At 40.4% G+C, this 21,653-nt stretch overlaps 2 protein-coding genes across 4 annotated transcripts; one reads left to right on the top strand and one right to left on the bottom strand.

Annotated features, from left to right (window-relative positions):
* Nucleotides 1-3,788: 3,788 nt before the first annotated feature.
* Nucleotides 3,789-12,753, bottom strand: psmc4 (proteasome 26S subunit, ATPase 4). 2 transcript variants are annotated; one of them, XM_069655739.1, is made up of 11 exons: nt 12,693-12,753; nt 11,940-12,038; nt 11,495-11,681; nt 10,344-10,490; nt 9,953-10,062; nt 9,778-9,871; nt 6,911-7,078; nt 6,641-6,717; nt 5,238-5,406; nt 4,415-4,470; nt 3,789-4,260 (listed from the first exon to the last, which is right to left on the bottom strand). In XM_069655739.1, exons 1-11 carry the CDS (start codon nt 12,723-12,725, stop codon nt 4,147-4,149), a joined length of 1,254 nt encoding a protein of 417 aa, XP_069511840.1. In that variant the 5' UTR covers nt 12,726-12,753; the 3' UTR covers nt 3,789-4,146. The 2 variants fall into 2 exon arrangements, with proteins under 2 accessions (XP_069511840.1, XP_069511839.1); XM_069655738.1 differs by having other exon boundaries at nt 12,636-12,714.
* A 2,326-nt stretch (nt 12,754-15,079) lies between these two features.
* On the top strand, nt 15,080-20,769 carry LOC138584700 (uncharacterized). Of its 2 annotated transcripts, XM_069656997.1 has the most exons (6): nt 15,101-15,150; nt 16,325-16,356; nt 17,371-17,721; nt 19,081-19,344; nt 19,488-19,550; nt 19,745-20,769. In XM_069656997.1, the coding sequence occupies exons 3-6, from the start codon at nt 17,436-17,438 to the stop codon at nt 19,855-19,857; spliced, it is 726 nt and encodes a 241-aa protein (XP_069513098.1). In that variant the 5' UTR covers nt 15,101-15,150; nt 16,325-16,356; nt 17,371-17,435; the 3' UTR covers nt 19,858-20,769. The 2 variants fall into 2 exon arrangements, with proteins under 2 accessions (XP_069513097.1, XP_069513098.1); XM_069656996.1 differs by lacking the exon at nt 16,325-16,356 and having other exon boundaries at nt 15,080-15,150.
* The last annotated feature ends 884 nt before the right edge of the window (nt 20,770-21,653 follow it).

Here is a 21,653-nt window from a genome sequence, read left to right on the forward strand (position 1 = left end):
AAAAAACAAACCAGTAACTATTACAGCCCTAGCTTCTGACTGATAATAAACTACAATGGTAGTAACATATTAGTGTAACAGGTCTTAAAGGTTTACAAAGTCAGAAAGGGAACATTGACCAATGAAATATTTAACGTAATGGCAGCCAGCTTTTTTTGGAAATACTCTATATTAAATAAAAGTGTATTTTAAAAGTAATTTAAAAGTTTGAGTGAAAACGCAGTAGGCATACGAAGGTTTCAGACACAAACCCGACACCCAAACAACTAAGGCTTATACATGTAAAATTATAGGAATTTATTACATAGATACTTTGTATCTATGAAAAATATAGAGCAGTTTGGGATTGTTTATTTGTTTGTGACTTGAAAAGTATTGAAATATTAGGACTTTATTTGAGACTGTCTGAACACCTGCTATGATCCGAGTCTTAAAGGCAAGAACATGATCAGTTTTGACGTCGTAGCGACCTGAAGAAATGTAAAATGACACCTCGGCCTTGGTAAGTTTTGCCACACACATTGTGTACTGTAAAGTTTTTACAAATAACTAAGAAGAAAAAAGGAAAAAACACAAGTTTGAGTTCTTCATCTGTCGGAAAAACTGACCCAGCCTTCTGGTTTAACTTGTCAAAAATGCTTAATTCAACTATGTAATCTCTGTGTTATTTTCTTCTCTAGATCTAGCACTTATGTTCACATTTATGAATTTCAACATGACCCACCTGATTGTTGCCAGTCACTATTTAAATAAAGCAACATGTTCTAGAACAGGACAAAATATAAAACAAAACAAAACCTCAAATTTCATACAGAAGATTTCATTTCACAGCACATAACAAGGTACGTAACGATAATTTACTTATCATTCATTAATTTGACATGTCATAATTTAATTGTATTTCAAAAAGAGGCAAATGCATGTTCTGATTTATAAAAGCCAAACAGAAATACTTCAGTAAATGAAAATGTGAATAAATACATTGTCAATTTATTCTGTGGCTGCCAATCCACTGCTGAGCACTCATCTTATATTTTTTGAATGGCGCAGAATTTGAAAAATGGCGGTCCAACCACCTCTGTACCAGTTATTTCATCATCTCAGGCCCTCAGCAGCTCAAACCACAATGGATGTGTTGGTGTCAGCCACTTGGTGTAGACTCTTCCCTGGACAGTACTTTGGACCAAACCACTGGCTGGATGAAATCTTTGCCATGATGTCTCACCAGCCAGAACTGGCAAGCCTGCAGCTCTGTCCGTACTACTTTGACCAGGTCACCTACAGCCATCCTAACAGAGACCAAGCGAGACACATGTGGGTATAAAGTCTGTAATTTTCACTTTAATTTCTATATTATGTCATACTAAGAGGGGTTGCCAAACTTTCTTGGACCCCCAGAGTGAGTTTTTTTATGTAATTGGTAGTAACTGCAGCTTAAATTGAAACTTCTAATATTCTAACTTTATAGACTACAGTAAAGTCCAAGCTCCTCCTCATCCCTCAGCCTGTCCATGCAAATCGACCATATTTGTGGACAAACGGGAAATTTGCTTTGTTGCTTGGTGTGTATTTGTTTTTTAAGCTGCAGTTTGCATGCTGTAATGAATGATCTTCCCCCCACTTGTGACCTAAAGGGACACCTGTAACCTCCAGCTGCACTGGTTCGACTCATGGGCAGGCTTAAAACAGGAGAAGCAGAGGGCCGCTGAGCAGAGGGAAAGGAGGCATCTAAGGATGAACCGAGAAGCCCGGCCCAGCACTGGCATCCACTTGAGTCGGCTCTGTCAGCTTCAGGACCAAAACACTGGCAGGAGTATATCCACAACGCAGTATATTTATCTGATGTATGGCAGTCGCTAGTAACTGCCAACAATCTGAAGTTTTTATCTCATAGCTGTTTGTCTTATTACAGATATTAATGCTGGGCATGTGTCTGATGTCGTGAGATGATACGAGCTTAGATATCCTAGTTATTGTTCACTTTTCAGGTAATTAACTAATTTTACTCATATTGAGTTTGTCTAGGAATTCTGCTCTGAAAGGACCGGTTTGTCAGTTGCTTCTAGCGCAAATACAGGTCCTTGTATTTGTGTGTAAAAACTTGACAGCTGCTTAAGTTGCTCCTAAAGGAACCTTTTGGTTTCTTTGCTAAGTGTTTGGTTCGTTTTGTGCTTTGGGTGGTTTGGTTAGTACTCCAGCAGCCCCTACAAAGTGCATACTATGTATTCAGAGTGCATACTATTTGGACATACTGCTTAGTCATAACATTGCACCTTTAATTTAGAATTTCTTACCAATACATATGCTGCAGTCTTTGACTAAGCCCTTTAAGCTAAGCTAGCTCTAAGCTAGTCAGTGTGACACAAAAGGTTTTGATACAGGGTGGATGCCTAGCAGACAGCTGACACTTAAAACAGCCACATCCCTCATTATACATATCTTTTGTTCCTTAAATCCTTTAATCAGTGGAGTTATATGAATTTGAATTGGGGAAATGAGCTATGGAGACCAAACGTTTGTACAAGGCTGATTTTGTTTGCCATTTCAACATTGGAGTCCATGGGGATTGGTGGAACTTGGTTTTGGCTCCAGCCTTCACTTGTTCAATTTTATGAACCTCGTGGTGCCACATGTTGGACTACGTGAAGAGTACCTGCTCCCTCTGTAGATACAAAGGGCTGACTGGTACAATGTTACAATTTAATTTAGCAGACGCTTTTGTCCAAAGCAACGTACAAGTGAGAGTTAATACAACACAAGCAACGATCAAGACTGGAGGGAACAAAGTCAGTAAGTGCCAACAAACAGCTTCAAGAGTGACCGGACACTGGTGCACAGGGTTTTTTTTTTGTTAATAATCATCAACATCACCAAGTCAATATAGTCATCATCATCATCATCGTCATCATCATGGATATCCTTATCAACATCCTCAATGTCGTCATCATCATCAGTAGCATTAATATCATTAAGTGCAGGGGCGTTCATGAAAGAGCTGGGTCTTTAGCTTCTTCTTAAAGGTGAAAGGGACTCTGCGGACCGAATGGAGTTTAATAGCTCATTCCACCAATGGGGGACTACTGAGGAGAAGAGTCTAGTTAGCGACTTGCCCTGTTGTGATGGGAGCACCAGGTGCCTTTAATTGGCAGAGCGTAGTGGGCGATAGGGAGTGTAGACCTGAATGAGGGCGTTCAGGTAGGCAGAAGGAGGGCTGATAGTAATAAAGCATAACACTATGATTGGTGTTGTCTGGTGATTATACACTATTGAAACAGATCTATGAATATTATCATTAATTCCTGCAGATAGATCCGTCTTTATCTTACACAATGATCCTTTAGGGGCAAAATTTCCTTTCCTCAAAATGGTGAGTTAATGCTCGAGCAACATCTTGCTGACAAGAAACACAGAACCAATCCTGATCAGTGAAAAGTAGTGTGGCTAAAGGTCAGTCAAATCAAGATTGTAGTTGAGGTAATGGCTAAATCCTTCCTCAATCATTTATATGGTCCATTAATTGCCAGGAACTAGTACAAAAAGGACAGTTATATCCAAAAGCAAAAATCTAATAGACCAGAAAACTACAAAAATCTACTATTCTACTACTAATTCATCATTCAAAACAAAAGCCAATGAATTTTCCCTCCATCATCGAATCGATACATTGATGACTCATGATAGCGCTCATACCAAACATTCAGCTGATGACAAGCACAGTGATTCTAAACTATCCTTAATTAATTTCAATATATTTCCAGACAGAAAACACTGACCAGCATTCAGTTTTTTGTATGGAAAACATCTTTAATGGATTTTTAAAGTAATGTCTTTTTAGGTCAGTACACATAGATACAAATGTTCTATCCTAGCTACAGTCAGGGCCAGATATTATATGGAACCAGTCGTGCCTGTTAAACAAAACAACACTTCTTCACATGGTGGGGTGTCTTCTCAAGGCTGGAGACACGAGGCTGATCTTGATGTGAGGCCTTGTGCTGCAGTGAGTAAATTTAGTCCAAAAATCAATGCCAGTCAGGGACTGCAAATCCATAAAAGACACACTGTAGATACAGACTCGCAGACATAAATCAATAATAAACTTGAGTGTCTGGACACCTTTTTTTTCCCAGGATGCATTTTTTCTCTCTACTTGTAGAACTCGTGCTCCTGCTCGTCCTTTTTGATGACGGTCTTGTAAGCTTTTTCGAAGTCTTTAGCCAGGACGATATACCTGTTCTCGCGCACAGCCAACATGCCGGCCTGAGGAGAAATAAACAGCAGGAGGGAGTCAGACAACAAAGAAGACAAGAACACTATTAGTTAAAGTAAGTATTATTTACATTGCATTAATTTTTGTTTCGCTCTGCTCCAGGAGAAAAGTATAAACAAACAGATAATTAAAGCTCCAGCTCACCTCCTGGCAGATGGAGTTGATGTCAGCTCCAGAGATCTTGTCTGGTCTTGCCACATCTGTACATTAATTAAGGACGACTGAACGCAGCAAAGCAAAGTACAGGCACAACATCTGTGCATCTGAGCCGTTTGTGTTTAGACAGAGGACCATCTGAATGATGCAGCGAAAATAAACTCGACTCTAACGACGAACCAGCTGTTTTGATTAGCTGTCAGTTTGTTTGAGATTCTTAGTCAGTATTTTGCATATTTTCCACTCCTGCATGAAGCGTAAACAGTCGTCATGCTGGCAGCGTCTGTGTTCTGAAAAAAAAAAGATCTGATGGTGTGTTAGTCCATACTTGAATGACTAGAAGTCTACTCAATTGTTTTCATTTTTTCCAGCAAGAGCTGTACCTTTGCACTTTTGACATTCCACCCTGAATCTACCCAAATAGCCTGAATAAACCTGGGTGAGCAGAAGCCCAAATGAGAGAAATACGTTCATGGCTCAAGTCCAGGGAATTACCCATAGTGTCGTCTGAGTGAGGAAACTTTATGATTTCTAATCTATAAAGTACAAAGTCTGATAAGGAGGAAACATTTGTACTACAAAGGCAACAGAACCAAAAAAGGAAAACCCTACTCATGCAGCTTCTTTAACAAAAAAACCCAAACAAATCCAACCTCAGGAAACAAATGAAGCCATCTTGTTTTTTCATGCTGATAATATCCTGCAGTGGAAAATAAGTCTCTTGACTGCACAAAGTGAAGCTGTTCTTCTTGTATGTAAAGCGTTTTATGTTGTACTATATAGATTTGCAGTTACTAAACCAAAAGGATACAGTCCTCCAGGTCGACCTCCTCCGAGAGGTTCATTTTACTTGTGATGGTGGAGAAAATGAGACGTTTCTGCCTGCGGTCGGGAAGCGGGAACTCAATCTTTCGGTCCAGACGACCAGGACGCAGCAGAGCCGGGTCCAGAGTGTCTGCTCTGTTGGTGGCCATGATCACCTAAAGGGAGGGTTGAAATGTCATTACAGACATCATGTGAGCCTGATGGTAAACTGTTAACACATCATGAGATGGGCTGAATTTGGTTCCACATAAAAAGCCTGCTTCATTGGAGGGGAGGCAAATGAGCTACCACATACTTTAATACATAATGTGTGTCACTGCAAAGTGTAATTTAGAGCACCTGCAAAAGACATGCCACCAAAAACTTTAAAGTACTAATCTCAAAGTTCTCAGTTCCGTCCTATTTGGCGGCACCTTATGGCGATAGAAGGCAATTGCAGGTGCATACATCCCAGATAACCAGACGTCCACGATTAGCTGTGACTCTGGATTTTCCTCGCCGACAGTCGCTTTCCTTTTTAGACTGTTTACCTTCATCTGAGCGTCAAATTTTTTACTTTTTCTTTGGATTTTCACTTATTTCTGAAGTTGTATCTGTAGTCATCCATCTTTTCTTTGTTTGTTCAGCCATACTAGATTACTGTTTACTCGCAACACTTGCAGAGGCTAGAAAAGCAGCCGCTTAGCTCCTCTTCGGCAGACCAACCACTGCTGGGTGATGGAAAACGCGTCACTAACTATATACTGCAAATGCGAAAGCTTTCATCAGTGGGCCACAGGCTCAAACACCATTGTGTTACCTCATTCAGCGATAGTGACTTAACAGACAATTATTTAAATGAAAAAATAAGACCAATTAAAATAGTGTTTGATAGAAATATTACACTTTACACTGTCTGCTAGTTAGCCAGTAGAAACCTAATATGTTGGCAGAAAAATAGCAAACAGGGAACTGCACTAGCTTTGTTTATAGCAGACAGAGTAACAAGAGTATAAAGGCAGTTGTACAGTTAACAGGATTTGTCAAAGAGAGCGTCTGCCCAAAAAAACCCTCAGGAAATGTAATTCTTCACAGGAATAAAACTTAGTTCCTAGAAATAAGCAGCCGCCCTCCTGAAATACTCAAGGCTCTCTGTGAGTTGCGTTCGCATATAGCTGAGGGGCAAAATGTGCATTTGAGGCTTTGAAGACTGACAACATAAACCTTTTGGGCGCTTTCTTAGCTGAATGAATGGCCTTAAGGCAAAGCAACAATGACATATTGCATGAATGGCTGTTCTTTTTTCTCTTCAACGGTGCTCAGCCTCAATCAGTGGCACTACGAGTCAGCACATACGGAGACGCTGCAGTCACTGGGGGAGAGCCTTCGCAGACAGGTGGATTGACTCACCTTGACATTAACGTTCTGGTCAAAGCCGTCCATTTGATTGAGAAGCTCAAGTAAAATTCTCTGAACCTCCCTATCAGCTGCAGAAGGAAACAACAAGGTCAGAGGGTGAATTTCTATCATGTCACTGCATTTACAAGGACGTAAACAGGGAAACAAACATGTCTTAAAATAAGAATTATGTTCGCCTCACAAATTATGAAATCTACAATAAGACTTTATAATAATCCATGACCACGTTCCTGATTATAACTTAGTGGTTAATGTTCATACCTCCAGTTTGTGCATCAAAACGTTTTGTGGCAATGGCATCAATCTCATCGATGAAGATGATGGCCGGGGCGTTTTCCTTTGCCAGCCGGAAGACGTCGCGCACCATACGGGGGCCTTCACCCAAATACTTCTGAACAAACTCAGAGCCCACCACACGGATGAATGCCGCTGGTAACAGAAACATGGGACAAAGATTCATTATTGTACTCACTGCACAGACCAATTATCCATTTGTTAAAAACATTATATTTGATGCCTCTTGTAGTAATCACTGTTTTTACATAATTTATGTATCTTGGGATGTGTTCTATATCGGATACTATGTACTACATACTGCTTTTCAAATTAATTTTGCAGTATGCTACGCCTTGTGGAAGTAAACGCTTTTTTTACACTGCAGTTCCGCCTCAGCTCCGCAACGAAGCTCCGTCCTCATGCCACCTTTCTCATTCTACATGTTTTTAAATAGCTTTCTGGTGTTGTGGAAGCAAAACGTGCGCAAGGTGTAAACAAACTCACACACACACACACACACACACACAGTGCTGTTCTGCCCTGCCGACTCTGCAGTTTACACAGACGCTGTTTTGCCTCTGTTACTACTGATGAGCCGATGCTGGCTCAGAGGCAGAACGACTTTGCCCCGCCATTCCACCTCCCTTTCGTTCTACATAGAAGACGGAACGAAACAGAGGCGTAATGATCCTGCCTTGAACTGGCTTTGTAAAAAGCCCTAATAACCGCCGCTTCTTTAGCTTTAGTGCCCCGTTCAGCTGGAATGCTGCTGCTGTCCGTGATTTCAACTGCCGCTGTGATGTTCCAGCGCTTTGCATTGTGGGATACAGAAGGCGAGGTAGACTGGTCTGATGCGTACTGGAGATTGTTTCTGAATCAGTACGACATCCGGGTATTTTTGGCAAACTGCACATTTTGCTTTTGTCTGCATACTGCATACTACATTCTGGCCAAATCAGTACATACTGCTAGTATAGTACGGCATTTCGAACACTGCATTAGAGTTTGGCTCCATCTTGCATAGTCAAGATACAGGGGGAAATGGCTTTTAGTCTAATTTGGTATAAAATAAAATAAAAATCTCTCTGGATTATTGCAAATGTCTCACTTATGGGACAATACATGAAATTTCCAGGAAATAACCGTCGACTTTTCTTCAGATTGATAATCAAATATCTTGCATACTAACCACTCAAATCTTTACACTGAACAATGTGGACTTTCCCCTTACTGCCCACCAGTTGTGATATATCAAATAATACCATCATTAACCTGTTTACCTTTTTGCAGCATTGTGTGTATTGGAATGTGCACCCCACCATTAACCTTCTTACATTGTGATTATTACGTTCAACTAGTTTACTTTGGCACCGTGTATCATTGTCGAGGTCGAGGCAGATGGCTGTTCAACATGAGCCTGATTCTGCTCGAGTTTTCCTGCCACTGTTGCTGCTCATGGTGATTCATGTTGGGTCTCTCTAAATAATATAAAAAGAGTTCGGTCTAGACCTGCTCTTTATGTAAAGTGTCTTGAGATAACTTGGGTGATGATTCGGCGCTATAGAAATAAAAATTGATTGATTTTAAATCTGAACTGGTTCTTGCACTAATTATAAATCTGGTTAACATTAAGGTGCTAATCCAGATAGTACAGTTGCACATACACTGCCTGGCCAACAAAAAGTCACCACCTGGATGTAACTAAGCAAATCGGTAAGAGCCTTCCATTGGAAAATTACTGCAGTGATTAATATGTTTCAGCTGGCAACAAGTTATTCAACCCTAGCTGATGCAGTGAGTAGCTTCTCATTTCTTAAACAACCATGTCGGAACACATCCTGTGGTTGTGGAAAAGATGTGACTCTGTTTCAGAAGGGTCAAATTATTGGCCTGCATCAAGCAAAGAAAACAACTTCTGAAAATACTAAAAAATGGGTTAAGAAATGTCCAACGCATTATTAAAACCTGGAAGGATAGTGGTGAACCATCATCTTAAAAGGAAGAAATGTGGTTGGAAAAAAATCTTGAATGACGGTGATCAGAGATCAGTTAAACATTTGGTGAAATCAAATGGTAAAAAAAAATCAACAGTAGAACTCACGGCGATGTTTAATAATGAAGGTAAGAGCATTTCCACACGCACAATGCGAAGAGAGCTCAAGGGATTGGGACTAAACAGCTGTTTAGACTTAAGAAAACCACTTATCAGTGAGGCTCATTGGAAGAAAAGGCTTCCATTTGCTAGGGAGCATAAAGATTGGACTCTGGAGCGATGGAAAAGGTCATGTGGTCTGACGAGTCCAGTGATGGGTGAACGAGGGTAAGAAGAGAGGCGGATTAAGTGACGCGCCCATCATGCCTAGTGCCTACCATACAAGCCTGTATGGGGGGCAGTGTTATGATCTGGGGTTGCTGAATGACCAGGTTTTTCCATTAATGGATTTTTTCTTCCCTAATGGCATGGGCATATTCCAAGATGACAATGCCACTTCATTCGATTCATCGGGCTCAGATTGTGAAAGACCATAACCCCACTGAGAATCTCTGGGATGTGCTAGAGAAGACTTTACGCAGCGGCATGACTCTCCCATCATCAATACAAGCTCTTGGCAAAAAATGAACGCAACTCTGGACGGAAATAAAGGGTGTGACATTGCCTAAGCTTATCAAAACGATGCCACGGCGAATGCATGCCGTAATCAAAGCTAAAGGTGGGCAACGAAACATTAGAGTGTGACTTTTTTTTTTGGCCAGGTAGTGTACATTTGCACTCTTTCCTACTTTGTACAGATATTTCCCTCATGTGGAATAAAGTTGTATCTAATATCATCATCTGTGACATGGGCACTTACCTGTAGTGTGGTGTGCCACTGCCTTGGCCAACATGGTCTTCCCACAACCTGGAGGTCCGTACATTAGGACACCCCTGGGTGGGTCAATGCCAATCTAAGACAGGAAATATACCAGAGTTAAGTATCTAGCACAGGTTTTATGGTAAAATTGTCACATTTCTCTTGAATATCTGACCTGTTTGTAGAGCTCAAAGTGTGTGAGCGGCAGCTCCACAGCTTCTCTGACTTCCTGCTTCTGAATGTCCATACCTCCAATGTCAGCATACATCACATCTGGCTTTTGGTCTGAGAGCAGAAGGAAAGCAAAAAAGGGAAAGTTATTACAGCTTTACTATTTAAACACAGTGAGCTATTAACAGGATCTCTTTCCTCTCTGAGCTGAGTCATATTTCACTGATTTTTTAATGTAAAAGGTTATTGGTAAATTGATCCAGAAGGACATGATTTGAACTGTTCAATAAAACAGAAAAATTAAGTCTTCACATATGACTGTTTTCATCTTCGCTGATGATCTCTTAAAAATGTGTCTGAACACCCTCTGGGAGACAGTGGTACTGTGTGCTTACCTGACGTCAGCATCATGATGCTGCTGTCAGCTTCAGGAGGGAGGACATCCACCAGGGCGTTGCTGTGCTTGTGCAGAGCCACTGAGGCATTGGGCTTCAGCAGCTCTCTGTCGATGGTGCTCAAGATGCGCACATAGTAGTTGGACCCTGAGAAGAAAGAACACAAGAACAGAACTCATTACACATTTAAAACATGTACCACACACTGAATAATTAAAATATGACAGGACACGGTACATTTCCTCCAGGTTCTCTTAAAAGACTCCGAAAGGCTGAACATGGTAAAGCATTCAGTTACACAGCCTGTACGCATCATCTGCCATTTCATTCATTTTTAATTCTCAGCTTTATCTATTCATTTATTTATTTTCACAGTCAATTTGTGGCGTCTCTAATGCGTACTATAATATTTTCATTGCATCTTTTGGAACTGTAATGCTTAAAGAGTACAATTGTTTGTCCTTGCAGAAAATATCCTATAATATTAAGAGGAAACAACTTTCTGTGTTATCGAGTGCTAACTAGTGGACAGGAGTAATATCCTAGCTCAACCTTCCCCAAGCCTAGATGATCAGTGGAGTCCAGGTTCACATCTATTCAAGTTAAATCTTCATATGTTTAAATGCTGGGATTCCACTAAGTAATCACCTGAGGGTTTCATGATCTAAAATTACCCACAAGTCTTGGTATGCGCAGGATATTGGTCCCTGTTTAAGAGCATTGCTACCAAAGATGGAAGATAACAAATAAAATGGTAACATGCATGGATGTAGCGCTAGCAAACACTACAGTCTATAACGTCCGGATCTACGACGATTCCCATCTCCTTGTTCAGTTGCAGTCATCTGTTCAGGTTTCGGTGTGTGCATTTTTTTTAATCTATGAGGTCCATTTTGGGTTTGTTTAAAATATTCACAGGTCCTTTTTGGGTCAGGTAAACATTGTTTGGCTTGTGAAGACATCTAGCACAAATTCAAAGCAAAGACATCCAGCAAACACTCCTGTTGGAACAATCTGAAGTACAACTGATGCTCTGTGGGATTGTTAGCAAGGTGAAGTAGAATTTAATCCCAACACTTTTATTCTTATTGCCTAAAATTAGTAATGGCAGCACATCATTCCTTGTAATTTGAGCATTTAATAAATGGTACCTGTAGTGGAGCCAACAATGGCTGTGTTCTGGTCAACAGCTTCCAAGAATTGGCCAATGACCAGTGGGATGCTCTGTATCCTCTTCACCTCCTCCTGGGCATGGAGGAATTCTTTCTTCAGGTTCTTCTGTTCATCTTTGATGTACTCCTCCTGCACTTCCAGGAACTCCAGCTCCTGCTGCAGCTTCTGCAAACACACAACGAAAGGAGAGAAAGAAGGCAGGATGAGAGCGCGCTGGAGATTACAGTACCACAAATCTGCTTGCTGAAGATCAGACCAAAGTGTTTGTTATATTCAAAATGTATGCAGATTACAGCCTTCTGTCATGAACAAAGAAAAATACTAAATCTATGACATTGACATTTGAAGCCGACAGAAATAAATCAATTATTGATTCTGGTAAGGTTTCAACTTTTAACACAAATGTAAGAGCAGGTGTCAGACCTTGTATCTGCTGTAAAGGTCCTCAAGATCTTCTGGTTCTGGTGCCAGGAAGGAAAGACCTGTCTGAGGTCTGGAGGTCAGTACTGCTGGCATCTCGTCCTGTGTAGGTGACAACACCACAAAACGTATCATGTTTATAACCTTTTCTATGTTAATTACACCTTGGTTAAGAACTTGAACTGTATTTTGCCCAAACAACCAGAAAACACATATCTATGGCACAAACAACTATCAGTTCATAAACAAAGGGCAACAAAAATCTAACTTTGCAGAAACTCGCCAATGTAAACATCTATATGCTCGTTTATTACAATAAACCTAACAGAGACAAACATTAGCTTAGCTAACTATAGCTCGTAAACAGCTAGCTAAAACAGTTTAAACGGTTCGCTGAAGCAATATCCGAATACTAAGTCGTTTGCGACACACCGGGAAACAATAAAATAATCCTTCAACGATTAAGAACAATCTTTGATGCGTATATATTAATAAAAATCCCTAATTCAGATCTAATTTAGAACAAAGTATGCTAATGCTAGCAGCTAGCTTACTTGCATGACATAGCAACTGCAGTGAACAGAGAATGAATTGGCAGGTTTACGTCTCGGCAGTGTTAACGAGCTAACAAATAGTAAAAGATTGCGTTAAACAATCATAAATTGTAACACCTAAAAACAAAGATTAACAAAATCCTACCACAGAAGCTCTGTCAATTTTAAATGCAAAACAGGAAACAATGTCACTGATTCATACCGGGCTCTTCTCTACAGCTACGGTATCCTCCATGTTGAAATATGCCTACCGAATGACGTTATGACGCAAAAACGTCGGCAGACGGTTGTATGGGTAATGGAGTTCATCGCGAGGCTCTGCGCTATTTACTTGTTTCAGGTTACACAGAGCCATGTAGCACAGAGCCATAATATAAAGAGAGGTTACATAAGGGAGGTAAGTTTAGTTTTGTTGTGCCGAGCTTTATTGGCCAAGTATGTACACATGCAAGGAATATGACCCCAGTTTATCTTTGCTCTCTATGTACACTTAAATATTAAATATTAAACTAATATGTACAAGCCTAAAAAAGACAATAGTGCAAGTATGAGGAGTGCAACAATCTGGAAATATTTAATATGATTTAGAAAAAATATGTAATTATGTGACAGATGGGTTCATTGACATGAGGTAGATAGTTTCCAGTATTTACAATAAAAAAACAGTGTGCATAGATTCATGCCAGATGACAGATGATATTTACATGAATAAAATGTGTGTCCATAATGAGATGAACAATTAACAGTCTTAATAACCAGTGACAGGGTTTTCCCTCACTGATTGTTCTTACACTCTGTGGCTGTTAAGTGTTTATCAGAGTGACAGCCTGTGGGAAGAAACTGTTTATGTCTGTTTGTTTTGGCATACAATGCTCTGTAACGCCTACCAGAGGGGAGAAATTTAAACAGTTTGTGTCCGGGATGTGATGGGTCTGCAGTGATGTTACCTGCCGCTTCCTGACCCTGGACCAGTACAGGTCCTGGACGGAGGGCAGGTCGGCCCCGATGATTTTTTTCTGCAGTCCTGATTATCCGTTGCAGTCTGTTTCGGTCCTGTTTGGTGGCAGATCCAAACCAAACAGTGATGGAAGTGACTTAAGAAGTCAGTTGTACATATAACTTCGCAATGGGTCTAAGGAAATGTAAAAAATAAATAAATAAACAGAAAACATCAACTTTGAAATGGTTTGGGGTGCTGGTTTAGCTCAGTTGGTAGAGCAGGCATCCCATATACAGAGGCTACAGTCCTCAACACACTGATCGCAGGTTCAACTCCCAGCCTGTCGATCCGTTTAGTGCATGTCAACCCCCACTCTCTGCTCCCCACATTTCCTGTCTCACTTCATCTGTACTATATAATAAAGGCAAAAGCCCAAAAAATAATCTTTTAAATGATTTAAGAGCCGAAGCTGTTTAAGATACAGTTGGTTTAAGCTGAGGTAAAATCAGGCAAAAACACATTTCTTCATGTATTAAAGTATAAAAAAGTAAGAGAACAAAAGCCAAACATAGTCTGGAATAAGATTTTTATGATGTGCATGAGGTTTGTTTTTCAATCCGAAAAAAAGACTTTACCACAGGCAGGTGTAAAACTGTCACAATGTGCAAGTGGGTGTGCAGAAACCTATTATGTATATCCTGTTGCAGAGAAGGGGGGTCTTCACACATACACACCCCACAGTGTTTTCCAATCAGGGCTCAACTGAAAAAGGCTTCTATCAACAATAGATGAATGCATTACACCTATAAATCTTCCTTTGTGGGAGGACAAGTGGAAAAATGACATTGTCTACCAGCTTTTATCTGCAATGAATAGGCCTCTAGGTCTTTATAGGGGAAGATAGTGGTTTCATTAAAAGGCAACAATACATCTTGGTCAAGTATTTTATTAGTCACTTAAGTTTGAAACTGAAAAGCAAGGTAAAAATAAAGTCAGCATGATCGGCAGCATTAAAAGTTGGCAGGTGGATTGTTAAATGAGTGAAAGGGTTCATAGTTGACCTCGAAACAGCAGCAGACAGAACAATCTCCACTTGAGGTCACTCATGCACTTATTCTGGAGCTTTTGATCACACGGTCTTCATCATAGAAAACTCAAGCTAAAAAAATCAGCTCGAAGCTCGGAAAGTCAGCAAAACAATCTTACAACTTGTGATATATAAAAAAGTTCAGGAAGAAGGAAGTGCAGATTTATGTTGATTAATTACATAACTGTGGTAAGATTAAAGAACACAAGTAAAAAAACAAAAGGCATGTTCTCTTTTTGCAATGCAACCGAAAGAACCACATCATGTTACACTTTTAGTTTCTATCTCAAGTCCAAACTTTGATTTTTAATGAATACAGCATTTCATTTAAAATAAATGAAATTCCTTGCAGAGGTTAAAACATGCCCCAAAACAATCAATGATAAAATAGTGGGATTACAAACCTGCACGTGTTATGTTTGTTTGGATTTTAAAGCCTACAAAGGAGTAGTATCTGCCGACCTCAGAGGAAGTGGTGAAAGTAGGCAGCACTTCATTTGTCAGCACTCACAGGAGGTGGCACCTTTTGTATTTAGTTGAGTTTAAGCTAATCTGAGTCTGAGATGCATCACAGCCTTATAATGACAAAATGGGGATGGACACAATTTATGATTCTCTATCTGATGGTCTCAGGTAAGGTTTACATAGATTTTGGATTATCTTTCAAATCCCCTCTGAAGGACAGAGTGTTGACACTGTTTCCTGAAAGTGACCAAGTTTAATTCAGATATTATAGATAGTTTTTGCTTGCTGTGGTATTAATACAGATGTGTGGAGACAGTCTCTGATGTAGTTTTTAGATGTTCTGACAACACGCTTTAAGTTACGTGAAGAATTGCCTGAATTGTTGCCTGAAATGGCCGTGGCTCAGTGGTAGAGTTTGTCGTCTTTTAATCAGAAGGTCGGAGGTTTGATCCCCAGCTCCCTCAGTCCACATGTCGAAGTGTCCTTGGGCAAGACACTGAACCCCAGATTGCTCCCCAATGGTGTGTGAATGTGATGACTGATTGACAGTTGGGCTATTAACGCAGCAGCCTCTGCCATCAGTGTGTGAATGTGGTGAATGTGACATGAGGTGTCAAAGCGCTTTGAGTGGCACCAAGACTAGAAAAGCGCTATACAAGTGCAGTCCATTCCATTGTCTGATCTATCAGTAATAAACTTGTATTAGTTCTCCATTTGGTCCATGATAAATCTGAGGAAAAGTGAGCCCTTATATTAGTGAACCAATTGTGTTCAATTCAAATTGCATTTAAAAAAAACTACTGTTAATTGTGTTTCTGTATTGTTGTTGCAAGTGCTTCGCTTCTCGACAGCACCAGTGTGTGTAGGGGATCCGTTCCTTATGTTATTATTCTGTTTGAAATATTATCAATATATTCAATAAATATTAGAGCAATTGTAATGACCTTTTTGTCTTTAGCATCTTTCAACTCCAAAAGCAAATGTTAAAAAAAGCTGGGTGGATGTGGATTATATTATTCAATTCAATTAAGAGAAAATTCATACTAAGAAGTGGTATTGATTTTGCTTTGTAGGGATGTGTTAAAATCACAAGTCTCCACCCAACCTGATCAGAAGTTACATTAAGATTATTTGTTTAACATTATTAAGGTCTGTAATATTTCCTTTGTCATTTTGTACATAGATAAAATCATCCGAGTCCATATCACCAACTCACTTTGAAACCTGCAACCACAATAAACCGTTCAAACTGTACTGGATCCAGTGTCTAAATGTGCGCTCAACAACAGACGTTTCCTGAACCAACAACAATAACATCATAACTGCATTGTTTTAATTTCAGAATCTAGCTCACAAAATCCACATGATTAAGAGGTAAAACTTAGAAAATCATATCTTAAGAATCATTCTTTTGTCCTCAGAATTGTCTTCCTTTGCTGTATCGTATTTCTGCAAAAATGTTTAAAGATCATTCACTAACACTTGGCTAACATAATAATCAATAAAAAGAACTCTTGATGTGATAAGTTGTTTTTGTTGGTAGAGCCTTGGCCATAAATACATGTTCTCTATCGTATCGAGACTATATCTCCACCCTACATATTTCATATGTATGGGGCCTTGGCGTGGAGAGATAGTCTCTTCACTCAGAGAACCAAGGTTACCATGTAACCAAGCATTTCGGGAAGCAGAAGACAACATATAATACACAGATCCTCCTTCTCGATACGGTATACCAGAAACTCTATTGAAGCTGCAGGAAAATCCCCAATTGTAATTTCCCAAAAACATTTGTACAAACAAGTGTAATTTCACTTCTCTTTATGTTTGTTTATTAAGCTACTGTGAGAAATGTTTGGTTCGTGTTGATTTTGGGGACCCCCGGGACAAAGCTGTTCCTCTTTTCTCTTTGCTGACTTTGTCCTGTACATGCATAAGTGGTGGTTTTCAACAAAACATCTCATCCAGCTTTCATTAACAGCCATATGCATCACTCACTTTTGTCCTGGAAAATGTGCTAGCCGCTTTTTTTGACACCTACCCCCCACCAGCGGTTTAAGGCATTAAAAATAACTGGTCATTAGCCTGACCTCATTTAAGTCGCATGGAAACATGAGCTCACAGATTTGTTTGTTGCAAGTCTAAGTTGAGTCTAAAGGAGTCGATAACTGCAAAGATGGCAGACCTCAAAGCTTCAGAGATGCTGCTGCGTATCGGTGACTTTTTGTCCTAATGATCGATGATGAGCTATTCTAAATAGTTAGTCAAATAGTAGGTGAAATGTCCTAGTTGAAGCAGAGCAGGCAGTGTTTCTGTGATACAACTTTTGACAGGAACTGATAATGTTAACCTACATCCTGTCTATGTTTTATTATGTCTGATTTCCAGGGCGTCGCTCTCTGGTCACAGTCCACCAGCCTCCTGTGCTTACCTCCGCTCTGGGTCATGCGGTTATGCTGCCGTGCGAACTCATTCTGCCCCCTGATGAGAAGCTGTTGAATCCACCGGTTCTGTATTGGGACCACTTGAAAGGAGACGATGCCAGACTGTGGCCCCGCTCTGAGAAATACAAGAACCGTGTAAATCTTACTGACAACAATCCGAACTCCCTCAACAAGTCGATCCTGCTCAAGAATGCCCAGTGGGCCGACAGCGGGAAGTACCTGTGCAAACTCTCCATCGTCACAAGAGGGGAAAAATCCAGGAAGTTTGGAAACAAAACTCTACTGATGGTTTATGGTAAATACAAGGTTTTAGATATGTGTTGTCCAATGCATTGTGGTAAAGAGGCGCCCAACTGCACTCACAGGAAGATCATTTTTTTTATTTTAAGAGGTAAAACTCTTCTTTCATCTTAAATTCATCTTAATCTTATAAATTCATTTCAAGCTTCTGTAGGTTTCTGCACATCGGTGCAGTGGTTAACGCTGTTGCCTTACAGTGAGAATGTTCCTAGTTCGAATCCAAGTTCGGACGTAGTGGGCCTCTCTGTTTGGAGTTTGCATGTCCTCCCCGTGCATGTGTGGGTTCCCTACAGGTATTCCAGCTTCCTCCCACAGTCCAAAGAAATGCTCATTAGGTTCATTGGTGACTCTAAATTGGCCTTAGGTGTGAACGTGAGCATGAAAGGTTGTCTGTCTCTAAGTGTCAGCCCTGTGATTGGTGATCAGTCCAGGGTGTACCAAACCCTCTCGCCCAATGGCAGCTGGGATAGGCTCCAGCCACCCTGGGATAGCCCAGCCTAACGTTCCAGAGCTTGGGGGCTCTGATGGCAAACGCGTTGTCACCCTTAGCTACCAGCCTTGACGGAGGAACAGCTAATAAAGGATTTGGAACGTAAGGTGTTAAAAGCTCTGTAATGTAAGTGGGGGCCAGACTGTGTTTTGCTTTAAAAACTATTAAAAGAATTTTAAAATCAATCCTGCATGTAGCGGGAAGCTAATAAAGTATGGAAAGGATTGGGGTAATGTGGGACCTACGGTCTGTCTTAGTGTGGCAGCAGGCTAAGCAAGGTGACTCAGGCGTCCCTCTCCCCAGCAACATTTTCCAGCACCTCCTGGGGGCTTCCGAGGCATTCTCAGGCCAGACAGGATATATAATCCCTCCATCAGCTCTGAGTCTGGCCCCGGGGTCTCCTCCCAGTTGGACGTGCCTCCAAACAGAGGCGCTAATCAGATGTTCATAACTATTAATGGTTATTTTACCTTAAGTCCTTTTTAAGCAAGCTAGCAGCATTAGTCTCAGGAAGGTAATGTTGTTCCATCATTTTGGTCCAGACTGAAATATCAGTCAGGTTAACTTAAAAGTCGGAATTTGATTTGAGGGATTAGCGTTGTATTTATGGCCCAGTTTGGGATAAAGGGGAGTTAAAGGTTAGTTTCAGCTTTATGCAGTAAACTCGATTTCTCTTTGCCTTGTGTACATTTCAACTGATTTCAAAAAGAAACATCCTCATGGTAGCTGTGACAAATAAAGTGATATTCAGCATTATGCAGTGACTGTGGGCTCTCGAGGTTAAGGATGAATTTCATTAAAAAGGCCAAAACCTTCACTTCAGATATTCACGCGTGCTCTCACAATCTGTACATCTCCTTTCAGACACCATGAGCTTTAAACTCACCAATGACTCTCTGCTCTCCTGTGAAGTTAACGTGACCCAGGATCCCTCACTTGTTTTGTCCATTTTTCACGATGGATCCAAACTCCCGACTGTTTGCTCTGCTCGACAAGATGCTGCTGCAGCTCTGCCCTACGCCTCGCTGTCTGAGAGCGTTTCTGTGAGGAGCGGAGGAAAATATGAATGTCGGCTGCACCTGAACGCATATCTGATAACCAAAAGGAGCTTCAACTACGATCCACCTGGTAATTATCTCCCTCCTGATCTGTTCTTGTTAAGGCTCATTAGAGTTGCTCTTTAATATACGAGACGATATGCAGACAATCTTCAACTTAAACTCTGACCTCTTTGAAATAAAGTCTCGTTTGATCTAAATGTTTTCCCTCAGAGCCTGACAAAGGCAGAGACGCAGAAAGAAATGTGACAGTAACATCTTCAACAACTGTCCCCGGTGAGTTTTGTCTCAGATTTTGCTCCAAAAGGATCAACTCAAACAAATTAAATTAAAAGATTTGAAGAGCTAGTAATATCTAGCAATGCAGATATGGGTTTAGTGTTCATTTAGGATGATTTTCAGTTTACAATGTATCAACATGTGATTTAATTTTAGGATTGCACGTCACGTCGGTTTCTTTTTTGTTTCAGGCGCAGCTATGCTGGTGTTTCCAGAGCCATGGGTCCTGTATTCGGGTCTCCTCCTGGTTCCCATCACCATCCTGCTGGGAATCATAACTGTCCAGCTCACATGCAGGCACTGAGTTTGTCAACATCTGGCTGGAACGGAGGGACTTAGGGATGGAGATCTGGGCTGTCAGAAGAGAAAAGAGATGTGTCATCCATCACCAGAGACAATGAGCTTCAGTCAGTTTAAAGTAAAAGTGATAATCTTGAAGATTTTCAAAATAAATGTCTGTTCAGTCACTATCTATCGCCGAATGTAGTAACACAATGGTGACTGAGCCTATGGCCCACTGATTACAGTATTATGGGCTGGGTGTCTGTAGTGACTTAGTAGCGCCCAGTTAGTGATGCGTTTACATCAGTTGTTGGTCTGCCAGAGAGGGTAGGCGGAGCTAAGCGGCTGCTTTTCCGCTCTCTGCAAGTGAGTAATCAGTAATCTACTATGGCTGAACAAACAAAGAAAAGATGGATGACTACAGATACAACTTCAAAAATAACTAAAAATCCAAAGAAAAAGAAACAAATTTGAAGCTCAGATGAAGCAAACAGTCTGAAAAGGAAAGTGACCGTCAGCAAGTTACAACCGGAGCCAACCGTGGACGTCACACATGCAACACTGTCTTATATCTGGGAAGTGTGCTCCGGCAATTAGCGTTTATCGCCACAGGTGCCGCCAAAGAAAAAGAAAACTGAAATCTTCGAGATTACCACTTTAAACAAAGCACTTTTATTTAAGGGCCGGATGATTTCAGAAATCTGTCTTTTTCCCACGTTTAGAACAACACTCTCAGCCCTCAGAACCCTGAAATTAATTATGTACCACTTTGTACAAGCTTGCTAAATAAATAGACTATGTTATAATCGTATTCATACAATTTTTGCTTCTTTTTAAAAATGTAAAGTCTCTTGCTGATACTAGTCATGTGTTTTAATTTCCCACTATGGGGTTTCTTTACGTCTCTATCAGGAAATAAAAGGGAAATCCCATCCATAGTTTCTTCTTTCTTTAGAAATGTGAAAGTTTACTTCTCTTTTCTAATGTTTTCAACATTCCTCAGAGACTTTTCTGTTCCCTTGTCATTAAATAGGGAAATATTTTTGATACTTTAACTCCCTCTAATGGTGACCGAGGAAAACTGCACAAAGGGGCAAAACATTAAGAGAATCATAATCAGCTTTAGTGGGCAAATATGAGTCCACATAGAGAAAGTTTCACTGTTTTTTCATTGCTTTTAAAGAAAAATAGACAACAAAGCTATAAGGGAAAGGACTACAAATACATGTAAAGAAAAGACAGGACTATTACGTAAACATTATGTCCAATATGTGACCCTTTTTTTTCCTTTTAACTTATCAAATCTGTAATAATAAAAAATACAAACAGCATCGGCTGAGTTAACTTTAAGCATAAACCTAAGCTGTTGCTCTGATTCAATTTAATCCACATATTTACAAAGATGAAAAGGGATGTTGGTGGAATTAGGGACAGGAAGGTCAACCACACACACACACACACACACACAAGCAGGAACGGTGCATTTACAAGGGTGAGAGGGACAGGGATGCAATCAGCACAGTAATCCTCACTACTGGCATAATGAAATGGCCAAAATGAGAGATCAGCACACACACGCACACACACACACACACAATAAGAAGACTGACTCTCCTATGAGCTGAGTCAGAGAGCATGCAGTGCACCTGTGGTCAGGTTACACATGGTTATGTAAGGGTTTGTTTGCTGGTATATGTGATTTAATGCAAAGTGCAAATCACATGATGAAAATCAGTGGTCATTTTTTTTTCAGGAATTACAGGAAGCCAGGACAGCTCATGTGTGTGCTTCACTGAATTATTATTTTATAATATTAAC

Source organism: Semicossyphus pulcher, unplaced genomic scaffold, assembly GCF_022749685.1.
Source record: "Semicossyphus pulcher isolate SPU_LCO1_2020_fin unplaced genomic scaffold, fSemPul1.0.p SCAF_9, whole genome shotgun sequence".
NCBI classification, from domain to species: domain Eukaryota; kingdom Metazoa; phylum Chordata; class Actinopteri; order Labriformes; family Labridae; genus Semicossyphus; species Semicossyphus pulcher.